Here is a 14,651-nt window from a genome sequence, read left to right as displayed (position 1 = left end):
TGGTAAGACTTCCAGTCAACAGTAGACTATCAGTACTTAGTTTTGGTGAGTCAGGAGTTATGCATAGATATTTAGCTGCTGAGGAGGGTGCCAGTGCCCTAAGCCCTACATTGTTCAAGGGTCAACTGTAGCAAGTTTAATGAAATTATAAACTATCCTGGAATAATGCTAGTAAGTTCAGAGTGTACTTCCAAAGTGGGATGAGAAGTCAGGAGCACATACTAGAACCCTTAGAAATGCCCACCATGGCTTGCTGGCATGTCTCCTCACAGGCAAATTGATGGTGATGCCATTTATTGGAGAGGTAGTACCTTACCTTAGGTCACCATTTCATCTGGGTGTTAAATATTTAAAACCAAAAATGCAGTGCTACTTGTGGTAGCATTATTAGTGTTATATATCCAGCAGGAAACGTGTTTGGGTGTGAGGTGATGGCAGTCTGTAACGTACAGGACTGTACTGATGATGCACAGTGGGTTCTCAGCAGTGGTTGGACAGTGAGAGCCACTAAGGAGCTGGTAGGCATTGTGCAGCATACACGTTCGGAGAGGCCTTCGTTTCTCTCTGCTTGGCCTCGGTGTTCTCTTCTTTCACCCTACCCCGTAGAATACATCTTTGATTTTCTTGTGCTGCTCTATACCTCAGAAGAGCCGTGGACATACTCCTCTTACTCGCTGCCTGGCATAGGGTCTTGCATTTTTGTGTCTCTGGTGGGGAAAACTGAAGTTCGCTTATTTGCAGCTCTGCCTGCTCTTCAGTCCCCTGAGAACCAGTAAGTTATTAACATAAAATTTCGTGCAGAAAACGGGGTAGAGCAGAAGGAGCCATTTTCACAGTGGGAATCATTTTAATACCTACAGTGTTTTCCAAACAGTTATGTAAGAGGACTGAGTAGAAATGGCTTCTCCGAAATCCTGGTGAGTCTCTGACTGTGATTCACTAGTTAAAATTCACCAGAGGGAGTTAATTTGGAAAGCTCTCAGCCAGGGGTTAATGCAGAGTTATCTTTTAGCCATTTTTGTAGCACAGCCCCCTCTTCCTGCTTCTTTATCTGCTGCAGACAGAGGTCAGAGCCCTCGCTGGAGATGAGCCGTGGTGGGCGTTTCCCAGGTAGGTGAGAGAGATGAACACACCTTACCTTCTGCAAGAGTTACTCCCAGCCCGGTACACTTCTGGGCGCTATCCAATTTGATATGCAGAGTAATGGTTTTGAGATAGATAGGACAGGTATTTTATGGCCAATTTAAAAGGTGAACAAATTGAAGCAAGAATAAGTTTAAGTTACTAGAATATAGCTTACACTTACCACTTACAGATCAGGAGGAAATACTTAAATCTTTAAATACAAATACAAACCAAAGATGCTTATTGTACCCCTCACCTGCACCCTGTGCTGGACTCCAGTTCTAGACCTCCCCCCCTCCCTAAGGTTCCCCAGTTGTTCACGTATGTCACCCTTGATAGCTTCCATCCTGGTTCAAGGATTTGCTGACATGTGGTTAGTTTTCCCATCTGCGAAATGGAGATGGTAGTAGCCCCTGCCTTGTAAGGTCCTTGTGGTGCTTAGGTGAGGCCACACACTAGGAGTCCTTGAGACAGCGTGTGGCTGTGACACTCAGCAGAGCCATTTCTTTTGTTGCGTACCGTGCTGTTACCCTGTGTTCTCCTGTCACTGACATGTGACGATGAAGATGCTTGCCCTAGACCCACGCGGCCACCCCAAGAGCGGAGAGGATCAGCATCTGGGGAGGCCAGTGCACAGGGCTTGGGAGGCTTTGACATGGGACAGGCACAGCTACAGCACAAGGAACTTTTGAACATTTGCTTTATTGTAAGGGAGAACGTTACTTCATTTGGACCCAATTATGCTTATTTATTAATTATCTCCTGTTTAAAGTTAGTTCCTATTAATTATATCCTGTTTATCGGGGCACCTGGGTGGCTCAGTGGGTTAAGCCTCTGCCTTCGGGTCAGATCATGATCCCAGGGTCTTGGGATTGAGTTCAGCATGGGACTCTCGCCTCAGCTCCCGCCCCCCGCCACCACCCCGCCACCGCCTGCCTCTCTGCCTGCTTGTGATCTCTCTCTCTCTCTATCAAATAAATAAATAATCTTTAAAAAGATTATATCCTGTTTATCGGAATTTCCTTTAAGGTACAGAGGAGCAGACACGACCCCAGGACTTCTGAGTTCCGGTGTCCTATTCTCCCGTTCTACTGAGAACGAGAAATAAGAGTTTCGCATTGCAGAGTCTGTTAAAAGTGCTATGTTCAGGTAACTCGCTTTTTAAAGCCAGGAGTTAAATGGTCTCTACTAGGAGTTATAGGTAGGTAACTCCTAATGGTGATATAAAGTTTCAGCTCAATAATAGAAAACTATGGCAATTTGTCTATAAACTAGAGAATAATTATATAACATGATAGAGGTGCCAGTTATCATTGCAGTGGGAGTCATAGTACAGCATATAAATTAATCAAATTAACATGTTGTGCACCTTAAATATATATGTCAAAATATATTTCTTTTTTTAAAAAAGATTTTAAGGAATCTGAAAGATTCCTTTGAGAGAGAGTGCACGCACATACAGGAGTCGGGCGAGAGGGAGAGGGAGAAGCAGACTCCCTGCTGAGCAGGGAGACCAACAAGGGGCTCCATCCCAGGTCCCTGGGATCATGACCTGAGCCAAAGGCCGATGTTTAACCAACTGAACCACCCAGGGCCCCTCAAAGTGTATTTCAATAAATAAAATAAAAGCTGGAGCACAGTTGCAAACTAAGTTGTAAAACAAAGCGAAGGACAGCATCCTTGCCATAAATAAATTGATATTTATATTTGGATCTCATCTGGCTTTGGCATTCAAAAATAGAAAAGGACTTGTTTTGTGCTCCTGGGGAACACACAGGTTGAATGGAAACAAACAGCACTGGAGAAACAAGTGCCAACACCCCAAGATCCTGAGCTCATGCATCTGAGCGTGGCTGGATGGCAAGCCTGTGGAGTATCAAAAGGCAGGGCTGCTGAGCTCTGGGAGCCGTGACTGAGGCAAAGTTACTGCCTCATAAATGAACAGTCTTCTTTCTCCTTCACGACCCCGGCATGCTAGCATTCTAATATCTGTGCACTGCCAGGGACAGAAAAACTAATGGACATAGAAGTAATTCATAAGGGTTTGAATTTCAGCACTGGACATGCTGAATTTCAGTTCACCTACTCGAAGGCTATTAAGAAACAGACTGTGTCTATGAATTTTCATTTAGAAGCGTATAGTACCTGCCTGTTTTTAAGTCAGTAGCGTTAATTATTAAATTAAAGTCTGAAAACCTTCAAGGTCTCATTTGAAGAGAGATGAATTAATAGAGGGAAAGGAGCCTAAGGCCTCAGAAACCCACTTAACATACTGACCTATTCTCATCATTGACTGCTCTGAGTTGGCTTTGTTTCGATTTTAAAGGCTACTCTACATTTCTGGTAAACCACAAGGTAAAGGCTGGTCTCTGAGAAGCAGATGTTTTGCCAGTTTTGAGGCCTTGTGGCTTTCCATAGAGAAGTAACAGTACAGGCCACATGAAGCTTTTACTTCCTTTTTTTTCTTTCTTTCTTTTTTCTTTTTTTCTTCAAGTAGGACGAATGGTGCTTTTGCACTTGGTAGCACAGTCACTGATACACATTGACATTGGTGGTCTTTGTTCACCACCAGATTTTGAATTCATATCTCTGGAAGTAGTTAGTTTGAAATGTCTCTGAGACATTCGAGCAAGTGTTCCCGCTGGACCTGAACCATAGATGTAGCCTTAGATGTAGTAAGGACAATCTTGGGTGATACTGAAAGCCAAGGAAGCAGTAGAGATCGCATTGGGAGGGGGTCTAGAGAACAGAAAGCCTAGAACAAAGCCTCGAGAAGAGCTCTAACATGTACAAGTTGAGTAAAGAATCAAGACGGTTGATAGGAGGAAAATCAGCAGAGTTTGGTGCCGTGGAGCTGAGCAGGTCAACTCTGTTGTTAGAGTTCAAGATGTATTCTTTGGCTTTTACCAGTCCCTTCCTGCCCTGACCACCCAAGCCCAGGCCCTTGTCAGCTCATGCTTGTTTCACTTCTGCATCCCAAACTAGGGAGCTCCAGCTGCCTAATGTTATAGCTATGGAGGCAAAATGACTGAAGATACACTTCTTGTCTTCTCAGGGCTTACGGACTCCATGCGTACGTGAGGCCTTATATAAATAAACACCTTATACAAATAAACAAATAAACACCTCCCAAGTGAATGGGATGGAATGATCAGGGAAGTTTTATGTCACAGGGGAGGGATTTGAGCTTGGGTTTGAGGTAAACTGAAAGTACCTTGGGTAGACCGTGGAGAGGAATAGAAAAGATGTCCCAGAGTCTAGAGTTCAACAAAGGGTGCAGTGGACCAGTTGCCATTACTGGACATCTGATTGGAAATGTAGGCAGAGACAGGATCCTAGGGGTCTTGAATTAAGAGCTAAGGGGTGTAAACACCATTCTGAAGAGGCCAAGGAGCTCTTTTCAAGTTGGGGTTTGAGGCAAGACAGTATGGGACTCATGATGACATGTGGTTTGGAAATATTCCTTGGTAGAGGCTTATACATAGCCAGATGGGGGTGATGGGCTTAAATTGTAGCTACTAGGAGAGAGAGATAAGGGCTTGGCCTGGGACTAGCATCAGAATGGGTAAGAAAGGAGGGCTTTGAAAGACCTTTCTTAAGAAGAATGCTGAGGGCTTGGTGATGTGGTTGGGGCCAGTAGGAATTGGTGATGTGGTTAGGGCCAGCAGGAGAGGGCAGAGCCACAGTTAATGGTACAATGCCTGAAAACAGCTCCCTCTATAGACTCTTATCTCCATTTTACTGAGAGAGTGGCACTGCAGGAATTGGAATTTGGACCCTGGGTTTGTATTCTGTCCTTGCTCTGAAGAGTTAGGTGACCTTGGTCTGGCTGCTTAACCATCTGTGCCTTAGCTTTCTTGTCTGGAAAATGCAGATAGTACTAGTAGTACTTCCTTCTAGGTTATAAGGGTTTTGGATTAATGTATGTGAGGTTCCTAGCATATAGTAGGCCCTTAATAACCACTAGTTGAATGGATTATACTTGGTGATTACATCATAATAAGTAGAAGAATCGGGACGTGAACTTAGGTTTTCCCCAATCTGACACATTACCCTGATGTTTCAGACTTCTCCTCTCCAAGCTGCCACCTTCATTGTGCCAGCGCCCCCCCCCCCCCCCCCCCCGTGAGCCTATTGCATGTCCTTTGGCATCAAGCTTACATGCAGATTACATAGTCCTGGCATTCCACCGTCTGAGTCATGCCAGATCACCCACCTCAACTTTATATAGCCCCCCGCACCCGGAACCCGCTTCCCATTCTCCACCTCTGTGCTTCATGGAGGGTCTTCCCACTCCCCTCCACCTCTGTAAATGCTGTTGGTTCTTTGTGGTCTAGCCTGTCTCGCTGCCTTGGTGAAGGTATCCTGGACCACGACCCTCCATCCCTCTTCCTGGCTCCCCTGCTCCCCTGATGATTTACACTTCACTACTTACGCTCAGCTGAATGAAGTCTCAGATTGTTCTATAATAACTTCACACGCATTTATCTTACCTTCTGAAAATGAATCACAGTTTTAATAAAGGTCTATGGCTGCCCCCTAAAAAAAATTCCTCCCAGTGCTGTATGCTCAGTAATTACTTAAAGAGCAAATTAAGCTGATAGCTGAGGTAGAGTTCTGGCCCTTTTCTCACACCTGGGTTAGTTATCTCACCAGCCTCCTTCTTAACTAGTCTCTGTGCATTGCAGCCAGTCTGTCCCTAATTCGTGACGTAGGCCACACTGCCCCTGGAGCAACCCTTATCCAGTCTTTCCGTGGATAGCTTGTGCTTTTTAACTGGCCTGCGGTTAGGACCATGACACTTCAGCCTGGCTTAAAGGCTGTCTGCAACCTGATCTCTCCTGCCTCTTCAGTCTTATCTGCTGGCACTCCTTTCTGTATACCCTGTCCTCCTTGCAGTTCCTAGAATGTTCTCTATGCCCTTGCTGTCTGACTCCTCTGCTGGAAGCCCTGCCGGAGCCCACCTGGCAGGCCCGTTCTTCCTTGTCCCTTCCTCTGAGACACCAGCAGATTAAGCTGCTTCCTTCTAGTCTCATTCATAGCGCTTCGTCCCTCCGCTGCCTTTCCAAGGGCCCAGAGAGTGATCCCTTCACTTGCCGGCCTGCGGAACTGGAGCTCCTTGAGGGCAGGACAGTCTTCTTGCCTTGCAGCATTCCCAGAGGACACGTTCTGCACGGAGCTCAGGCTGCGTGTTGATCATGCACGTAACAAAGGTCACTCTTCTTAAGATGAGAGGAGAGCTGCTTTCTTGTGCCTTGACAGATTTTTCCTTTGAACTATACAAATTGTATTGGAAACTGACAATGATGAGTCATATCTTAGAAAGGGGGTGAAAGCTGAAAATGCAGAGCCTCCAGGAATGGAGTAGGAGGTTGCAGATCTGTCTTGCAGGCCAAGTCTGGCTATTCACTGAATTTGCCCGACTGGTCTCAAACATCGGGAGTGGGAGGGACTCTCCTCCCGGTGGGCAGGTGATTTATTGGCTGGGAAGCTTCCGCGGTGATTTAGTTGTGAAACGGCGCCCTGCGAGGTGCAGGCTAATCCCTGGGCCCGGCGGAGCTGCCGGCCACAATCCTGGGCCGGAAGGGACCGTGAGGGTCGTCGGGGCCACCCCCCCCATTTCGCAGTCCAAGGGCGGTGGGCGTGTGGCTGTCGCGCTGCTGACTCTGCCCGCCCGGAAGGAGGACTGGAGACGGAGCGGCCTGGGAAGAGTCCCGAGTGGCGGCTCGGGCCGGCTCGGGCCCCGCGGGTGCCCTGTGCTCGGGCTCACCGCGGTAAGAGGAAGTTTCTGCGCTCTGCTGCTCGGATTTACTCCTGCTGTTCGGAGGGAGGAAACCGAGATACCAGCGCCGGGGGCCGGAGGCTCTGACCGCGGAGCCTCAGGCTGGGGGCCGGGCGGGGACAGAGCTCGGGGCCGACGGGCTGCACGGAGATCCAGGCCGCCTTTTGCAGCCTCCCGCGGCCGCGCTGGGCTCTACGCGCTGCGCTCCAGCCTCCTCCCCCCCCCCCCCCCCCCCCCCCCCCGGCAGCGGCAGCCCCAGCCCCGCGCCCCCCGCGTCCCGCGCCGCGCGGCCCCGCCGCGGTCACACGCCGAGCCGCCCCGGCCGCCTCCGCCCTGCGCTTTGTGGAGCCGGAGCCGGAGTCGAGTGACAGGCGCGGCCTCTCGCCGCCCGGACCCTGAGTGCGGCCGTCGCGGCGTACCTGTGGCTGCCAGGCCGCCTGGCCGGGAAGTGTGGCTGGGGTTTGTCGTGCGGGACCAAGCTTCGAACCGCGAGCCCAACGCGGGGGGCTCAGAGGTGGGGTCGAGGACCTGGGAGCTGCCCCCACGGTGCTGGGGAGGGGCTGCCTGGGAGGAATGGGACAAAGTGAAAGTCTCCGGACTGCTGGGGTGGCGGGGTGGGGGGGGCACGGTGGGGAGTGTAGGGAAGAAGGAAGGGGTGCTGATGATTATTGGGTGCCTTGGAGTGGCTTTTAATGATGGCGATGGCTGGTCAGGCCAGCTGGGGTTCCGGCTCCCAGTGGGCTTCCGTGGATATCGTAGTCTTCTTGGCGAATTTCTCAGATTAACGAAAGGGCCTTTTAATCCCTCTAGGATGACCTATTGGAGAAAAGTCTCCAGGTTTGATTCCTTTTCCCTCCTTTCTGTTCAACACTCTGGGAAGCTTCGTTCTCAGGTGAAAAGCAGTTGTGCTGTTTTATTGAAACACGGAGGATATTTGTTTGTACCTTCGTGGACCAATGCTGAGACTGTGGCACGGAGAGCTCGCATTGCTTCTTAGCCTCAGACCCAGGATGTCCTTCTCCCAAACCTGTCTGGTGTGTGCCATTGGGGTTCTGATGGCGGCTGTCCAGGGCCTGCCCTGGCAGGGGGTCCCAGCTCTCCTGCTGAAATTGTCTCCCAGCCTAGTCAGTATTCCCTAGCTCAGACTTTTTTGTGGTTGTTATTCTGCTGATTGCAGATATCTTTGCTTTGCTGACATCCTGTTTTGTTTTTGGTTTTTACATCCCATTTGTTGTTTCTTTTTATCACAGAAACGCTTCGTTAAGGGGCTCAGGCAGTACGGCAAGAACTTCTTCAGAATTAGAAAGGAGCTGCTTCCCAATAAGGAAACAGTGAGTACAATTGGACTTTATGTAACTTGATTTTTTTTCCCCTCTTTGCCCCTGCTGCTTCTCTACACTTGATCTTATGAAATGGTTTCCTTTAACCCGGTGCTGTGCTCAGACTCTGGCTAGCCTCTAGGATCTTCTTCATTTTACTTCCTTTAGTTTTAATTTTATCTCCTGATTTTAGATAGCAAAGTGACAGATTATGCTTATCCCCCACAAAGAAAGTTAATTCCCTTGTTAAGAACAGAAAGGTCTTTGACAACAGAGGGTTAGTTGAGGGTTGTCTGGGGTGTTGAGCCATTAACATCTAATTGTAAATATAGTGGCTGAAACAGGAAACGTCATTTACCACCAATTGGATTTGGTTATTGACAGAAGTCATCAACCAAGCAATAGAATGAAGAGATCTGTGGCTTACTAGACTTTGAATTCTCTGGGGACTTTTTCTTTCTTTAATGTTGCTTCATTTTGAAGAGTAGTTTTAACTCTTTAATTTTTCAGCCTTAAAAGTGTACACTTCTCAGGCTGTCTGGTTGTCTTGAGTTGGAAGACCATGAGACTCTTGATCTCAGGGTCATGAGTTCAAGCCCTACATTGGGTTTAGAGATTACCTAGATAAATAAATAATTTGAAATAAAAGTTTGCACTTTTCATTGGACAGATACATAAGGATTCTTATAAATTTCTTAAATGAGTGTTTTACAAATTCCTTTGATATTTCACAAAACTGAAATCCCATCTTTTGCTAAACTTGGGGTAGAAGGGTTTGCTGAGGAAAGTTGAGGGTAGGATTATATGAAGAGAATCTTAGCAGGGGATTCAGTCACATTTACCTGAATTCCCTCCAGGTGGAATTGGAGGGGTGTGGAGAGTTCTTCTGACTGAGCTGGGGAATGTGGAGGCTAGGAATGGAGAGGGACGGACCAAGTCCCAATGTCTCTGGCCTCTGCAGAGCCTAGTTACTGGAAATGCTTCTTGGGCCTTGGGGATGGAGGGCGAATATCTAGACATGGAGCTGCTTTCACTCCACCCCCAACCGCCATGATTGGAAGGAGGAAATGGAGAATATCCATGATAGAAGGAGCTAGGTGGTTTTGGTTTGGTTTGGTTTTTAATTTTCTAATTGGGTGTTGTTGATTGATTTCCTCTCATTCAATTTTGATTCTTTTATTCTGAGTTGGTTCTTTTTTCTCTCTTCTCTTTTCAATGAACTGTTTGTTTGTAGACACCTTTTCCGTGTGGTACCTTATGTGAACAGCAGTAAGTCATGATAGAGAAGGAAGGTTCTGAGATTTCAAGTACATCCTTATATAAATCAGTGGTTTGCATCAACCAGTCATACTTACATTAAACTTTCAATATTTATTATACATCTAAATATGCTGAGATAGATTATTTTGAGAATGGTTAAAAAGGGAACTGTTGATAGACATTAAGATAAAATACACGCTGTGATCGATCTATATAATCTACTTTTTTTTCTTGGGTGGGGGGGGTTCTTCCCAGAACCCATTGGAAAGAGGTATTTAATGTGGAACATGAAAGAAATACTGTTAAGTTTTCTGAGAATTTTAGTTATTTGAAGTTTGATATGTACCTTTGTAAAACTAAAATGCTTTACCCAAGTGAAGGAATTTTGGTTTGGCCAAGTTGGAATGAAAGTGAGCTCCATGAGTAGATGCGGTCTGATGCAACCTCTTGGCTCCAGCGGTCTCTCCCTGTGCTCTGCTAGAAGTTGCAAACCATGAAGAATTTGATACAAGATATGGCTTGACAATTGTTTATCTTTATGTTTTAAAAAATAAACTTATAGTAGTTTATAAGTTTTAAAAAATAAACATGGTTTTAAAAAATAAATTTATAGTTTTAAAAAATAAGCTTATAGTAGTTTATTTTTTAGTTAGATAATAGATTTAAGTATCAAATCTAAAATCTACTGTCCAGCATTTGGGAAGTGCCAGGCAATTTTTTCTAGTGTTTTTATCTCTTTAGTGGAAAACAGATCTGAATAACTTTTAGCCTAGGTAAGGGCCTTTTAATCCTTTTTTTCCCCTTGCTCTTGATAATGTCTGACTCAATTAGTAGTGTTTCCTCCCCCACAGAGAAGTTGCTGCTCTACCAGCCGTTTGAGCTGGTTTTCCAGTCTTTTCTAGGCATCTCTGTCCTGAGACCCTTCCTTCCCCATCACTTCCATCCCTGTTTTCCAGCCATGTTGTTTCTCTTTTCACTTCTCCTCTGGCACCCAGCAGCCTTCCTGTTTCCAACCTCTTCCATCAGGGCACAATCATGGGCACTACCAGGAGAGTTATTGGCAGCAGTGGGGGTTTTATTATGGCTGACACTGGCCAAACATTCCTAGTGTCCTGCTGTCTTTTGCCTAGAATTGGGGGAGTTTGGTGGGAGAGTAAATCTGTATTATTCTAACCCTGTGAGAGAGAGGGGCAGTCATTTTATATTTTCCTTAGTTATCAACATAACCGAGCTAATCATTCACAACTGCTAGGGTGGGGAGGGCAAAGGTTATTTTTCATTTTTGCTGCAGAAAATGAGAAAATTTGCAGGAACTAGTGCCCTTAGTTCAGAATTTCCTTGGTAGATGGAAAGCTTCGTATGGTCATGCTTTTTTTTTATATCAGATCCGTCTAATCGGGATACTTTCCACATTCTCTTCTATTTACCACAATTATTAACTCATTTATTTGCTATTCACAACTGACTTGAAACTTTAGAAGGATATCAGCATCCAAAAGAACACGCCCAACTGGGCATGGCGTGAGGGTCACCAGACCTGTGTTCTATTCCTGGCCTTACCAGTAACTATAGTACTTGACGACCTCTTCTAACTGTGCACTGTGCTTTGAGCTGTTCATGGGGAAGTTCAGGTCAAATCCTGACGAGGACTGGAGAATTATCTACTCTAGAATGGTGTTTCTGGGGGTTGGGGGAGTGGGTAACAGGGTGATGGGAATTGAGGGCACATGTGAGGTGCACTGGGTGTTATATGTAACAATCCTTGAACACTACATCAAAAACTGGTGATGTACTGCTATACAGTGGCTAACTGAACATAGTAATAAAAGAATAAAATAAACAAAAAATAAAATGGTGTTTCTTTGTGTTAGGATTTTATAGATGCCACAGTCTTTTTATGAAATGTTTGTACACCTTTGGCTGTTGTGTAGAATAGGGTGATCCTTCTACCCTCTAGAATTGTTTCGAGAATTTAAGTAAGTTAATGTCTGCAGAGTGTATAAAAACACTTGAAGATGGCAGTTCTTCCCATCCACCCTGAATACTCTTATCCTGAAGTAGCTCAGTAGTGCTGTGGAAGGTACAGAATTATTTTCCACTTGGAAACATACCAATCCTTTATGAAAAGAAATGACCTGTCCCTTATAGTCTGTCTTGGGAAAACTCCTATCTGTTGAAAAGCTGGGAGGGGTGAAGGGCGGTGCCTGGTTGAAAGGGTGCCTTTCCTCTGTCTCAGGAGTCGTGTTGAGGAGACTTGCATCCTCACTCCAGCATTGAGTGCAGTTTTGCAGACAGAGGTTGCTGGTGGGCATGGACATAAACAGCTTTCCTAGTTCTTTTGGCTTCTGGTGTTTATTATACAAGAGCTAAATCTGGCTTTTCTCTGAGAACAGTGGCTGTGATTGTGGAAAACCAACTATTTATAGAAGTTTAGTTGAGTGGGTATTACAGGTTAACCTCAGGGTGCCCAAGAAAATAACTGTAAGTCAGATATTTTAGTGTGATGGTTGTGCAGATATCCTGAGTTACTACCTTTCTCCCTCTCTTCCTTTCTCTGTAACTGGTTACCTTCTTTAATATGTTTCTAAGATGTGTAATAAGTAGGAAGATTATGGCAAAAGATCTTTGCTGAGCATCTCAGATTCCCCTTGACTGTATCCTCTTCTCTCTCAAGACACTGTTTGGCCTAATCCACATCAGAGTCTTGAGGGTTAGTGTGTTTGTGTAAGTCAGAGCAAGTGTCCCAGTGGCTGAGCTTCTGAGATGAGGGCAAGTCAGGCCTCTGGGTTCCTGCTTTCAGCACTGCCACACAGTCTTTGGATCAATGAATTGTAGGACCTCCTGATGCTAAGGTGTAGTGCTTGAGAAAATAGGACACCTAATAGAATTGAATCTTAAATCACCAGGAAGGGAACCCGTGTTGTAAATAATGCAAAATATGGGCGTTGCAAAAATAATTTGTTGTTTTATTTTTACACACATTGCAGTTTTCTTCAGAATCATGAGATGATTACTCCGATGACAGTGCCATGTCTTCTTTCACAGTGTGCACATGTCTGTGTTTGAATCAGAGGCTTTCTGTGTCTGACACCTGGATGATTGTCCCTTGAATCGTGGCTGGCCTTTGTTTATAGCTCTAAGTCCTGTTATGCAGACAGCTTGGGCCAGCCTCGGACCGTAGACAGGAAGTGCTTGCTCAGCGACCTCAGGTGCGGCTGACGTTGGCGAGAAGACAGCGTGAGCTGCCCTAGCTTGGCGGAGCCGAGAGGTGCTTCCAGCTATTATTACCCTTCGGGAGGAGGTGGAAAAGGTGTGCGCCTTAACAATCTTTCTCATCTCTGTAGTTCAATTTTTAAGCACCTAGCCCAGTAGGGATGAAACTCTTGTGGTTTGTAATCCTGGGTACTGGTGCCTTAATATATACTGTACTAAAAAATTCATTTTTTAACCCACTTTCCATTTTCAGAGCTAAACATTCAATTTAGCTTCATTTTAAAAAGTTTTGTATACCCACCAAGCGCTGTAACGAGTGGGATGTCTGTAATGAGAACCAAGGGGCCATCCGTGCCCTGTGTTGCCCCAGGAAAGGCACATCATGTGCATGCTTTCCAGGTTTGGCAATCCGTGCAAAGGCCCTTGGTGGAGGCTCAGGCCCCACAAAGTGTGCCCAAGAGCCTGGGGGCTGGGGGTGCTGCTGGAAGGCTAATTGGAGGGTGTGGTGTTTGAACCTCTAAGGAAGGATATGTTTTTGGACAGGCCATGGCTGGGAGAGTGGAAGAAAAGCAGCTTTCCAGCTGTAGGAAATATTATGAGCAAAGGCATGGAGACAGGAAATTGCAAACTGTACGTACAGTAGCCTGGTGGAGAGGAGGTTGCCAGCGCTGATGCGGTTGGACTCAGGCCAAAATTAGGGCGTGGAGGGAGACATGGGGGACCCTGCGGTCTCCAGAGAGGTTGTTAGGGGACCCATTGAGGCTTCTAAGAAGAGAAAGGAGTGGTCTCGGCTGAGCTGTGGGAGCGTTCTTAAGCAGCGCAGACAAGATGTGGAGGACCAGAGAGGGGATTCTTGTAAGAATTTGGTCTCATTTTAAGACAAAAAATGGAGAATTGAAAGTGATTCGTGGAACTGGAAGTCTGTCTTTTATCTTGATTTTCTCCATTGAAAATGTGTCGTCGTTTGTTTGTTTGTTTTTTAGTGGGACCAAGGGGCAGCTGGTTTTGATGTTTTGGGTGTTTTGTTTTGTTTTTAAACTTTGGGGAGATAGTATGAAAAAGAAGTACTGGAGATTTAAAATTTTAATTTGAGAAGTAATATGAAAAACAAGCACTTTTCTCAGCCCCATTTCTGGGAATGAATTCTGCTTAAATATGTACATAACTGTTGAATATTAATTGCTCATTTCTTTAGGCAAAATATCCTTTGCATAAAAGCACATTCCCCCAGCAAAGAATAACTACTATTGAGAAAGGTTTTAAGTCTGAGTAATCGAGATTCTGTTAATATTAAGAGGTTAAGAATGACTGGAGCATTTCGTATGAGCATTCAGCATGGGGTTTTATTTAACTTCAGATTAAAACCTTAGATAAACAATTTTCTAGCCTCATTAATACTTAATCTAATGTTACATAACAAAGTGTGGACTTCCTGAATAGGTTGATACTATTGAGGACACAATTGTGGTACAGCCACATGACCAGAGGCCTCTGCTGCGAATGCTGGGCGCCCTCGCTGCCCTCTGGGTGCTCCTCGGCCCGCATTCTCGCCGCACTGGAGCTTGGTCCAGCTGCAGATTCTCTGTGCTGCTCAGGTTGAGCCATAATCTGCATTTTAATCAGCTCCCCAGGTGATTTGAATACTTGGTTAAGTTTAGGAAACACTGCTGTTTACAGTGGTGCAGACTGCAGAATCCTAAACACATAAGTCATATTCATTCTTAAAACAGTGTTGCTTTTATTCTGTTAAAGTTGTAAATTACTTCACTATTAGGGCTTAATTTTGTTTTTCAGATTATTACAAAGTATCTCAAACCTACTAACAGTATCTGGGCTTATTTTCATTATCAGTAATAGAATTTCTTAATAGAGCTTCCTTTTTCCTAGCTTTCATATTTTCCTAGGAACACAGCTGTAACTCCTGTCATATTTCATATAAAAACTGTTGTCCT

General features: G+C 45.5%; 1 protein-coding gene across 4 annotated transcripts in view; it reads left to right on the top strand.

Moving 5' to 3' along the window:
* RERE (arginine-glutamic acid dipeptide repeats) overlaps positions 1-14,651 on the top strand; it is a 422,365-nt gene that overhangs the window by 358,065 nt on the left and 49,649 nt on the right. For all 4 annotated transcript variants that reach the window (XM_059138457.1, XM_059138460.1, XM_059138459.1 and 1 more), the window contains one exon: positions 8,158-8,238. In XM_059138457.1, coding sequence (XP_058994440.1) covers positions 8,158-8,238 — 81 coding nt within the window. The remainder of the gene's footprint in view (positions 1-8,157; positions 8,239-14,651) is intronic.

The sequence above is a fragment of the Mustela lutreola genome, chromosome 10 (genome assembly GCF_030435805.1).
Source record: "Mustela lutreola isolate mMusLut2 chromosome 10, mMusLut2.pri, whole genome shotgun sequence".
In the NCBI taxonomy this organism is placed as follows: domain Eukaryota; kingdom Metazoa; phylum Chordata; class Mammalia; order Carnivora; family Mustelidae; genus Mustela; species Mustela lutreola.
This window is presented reverse-complemented; position numbering and strand designations above follow the sequence as displayed.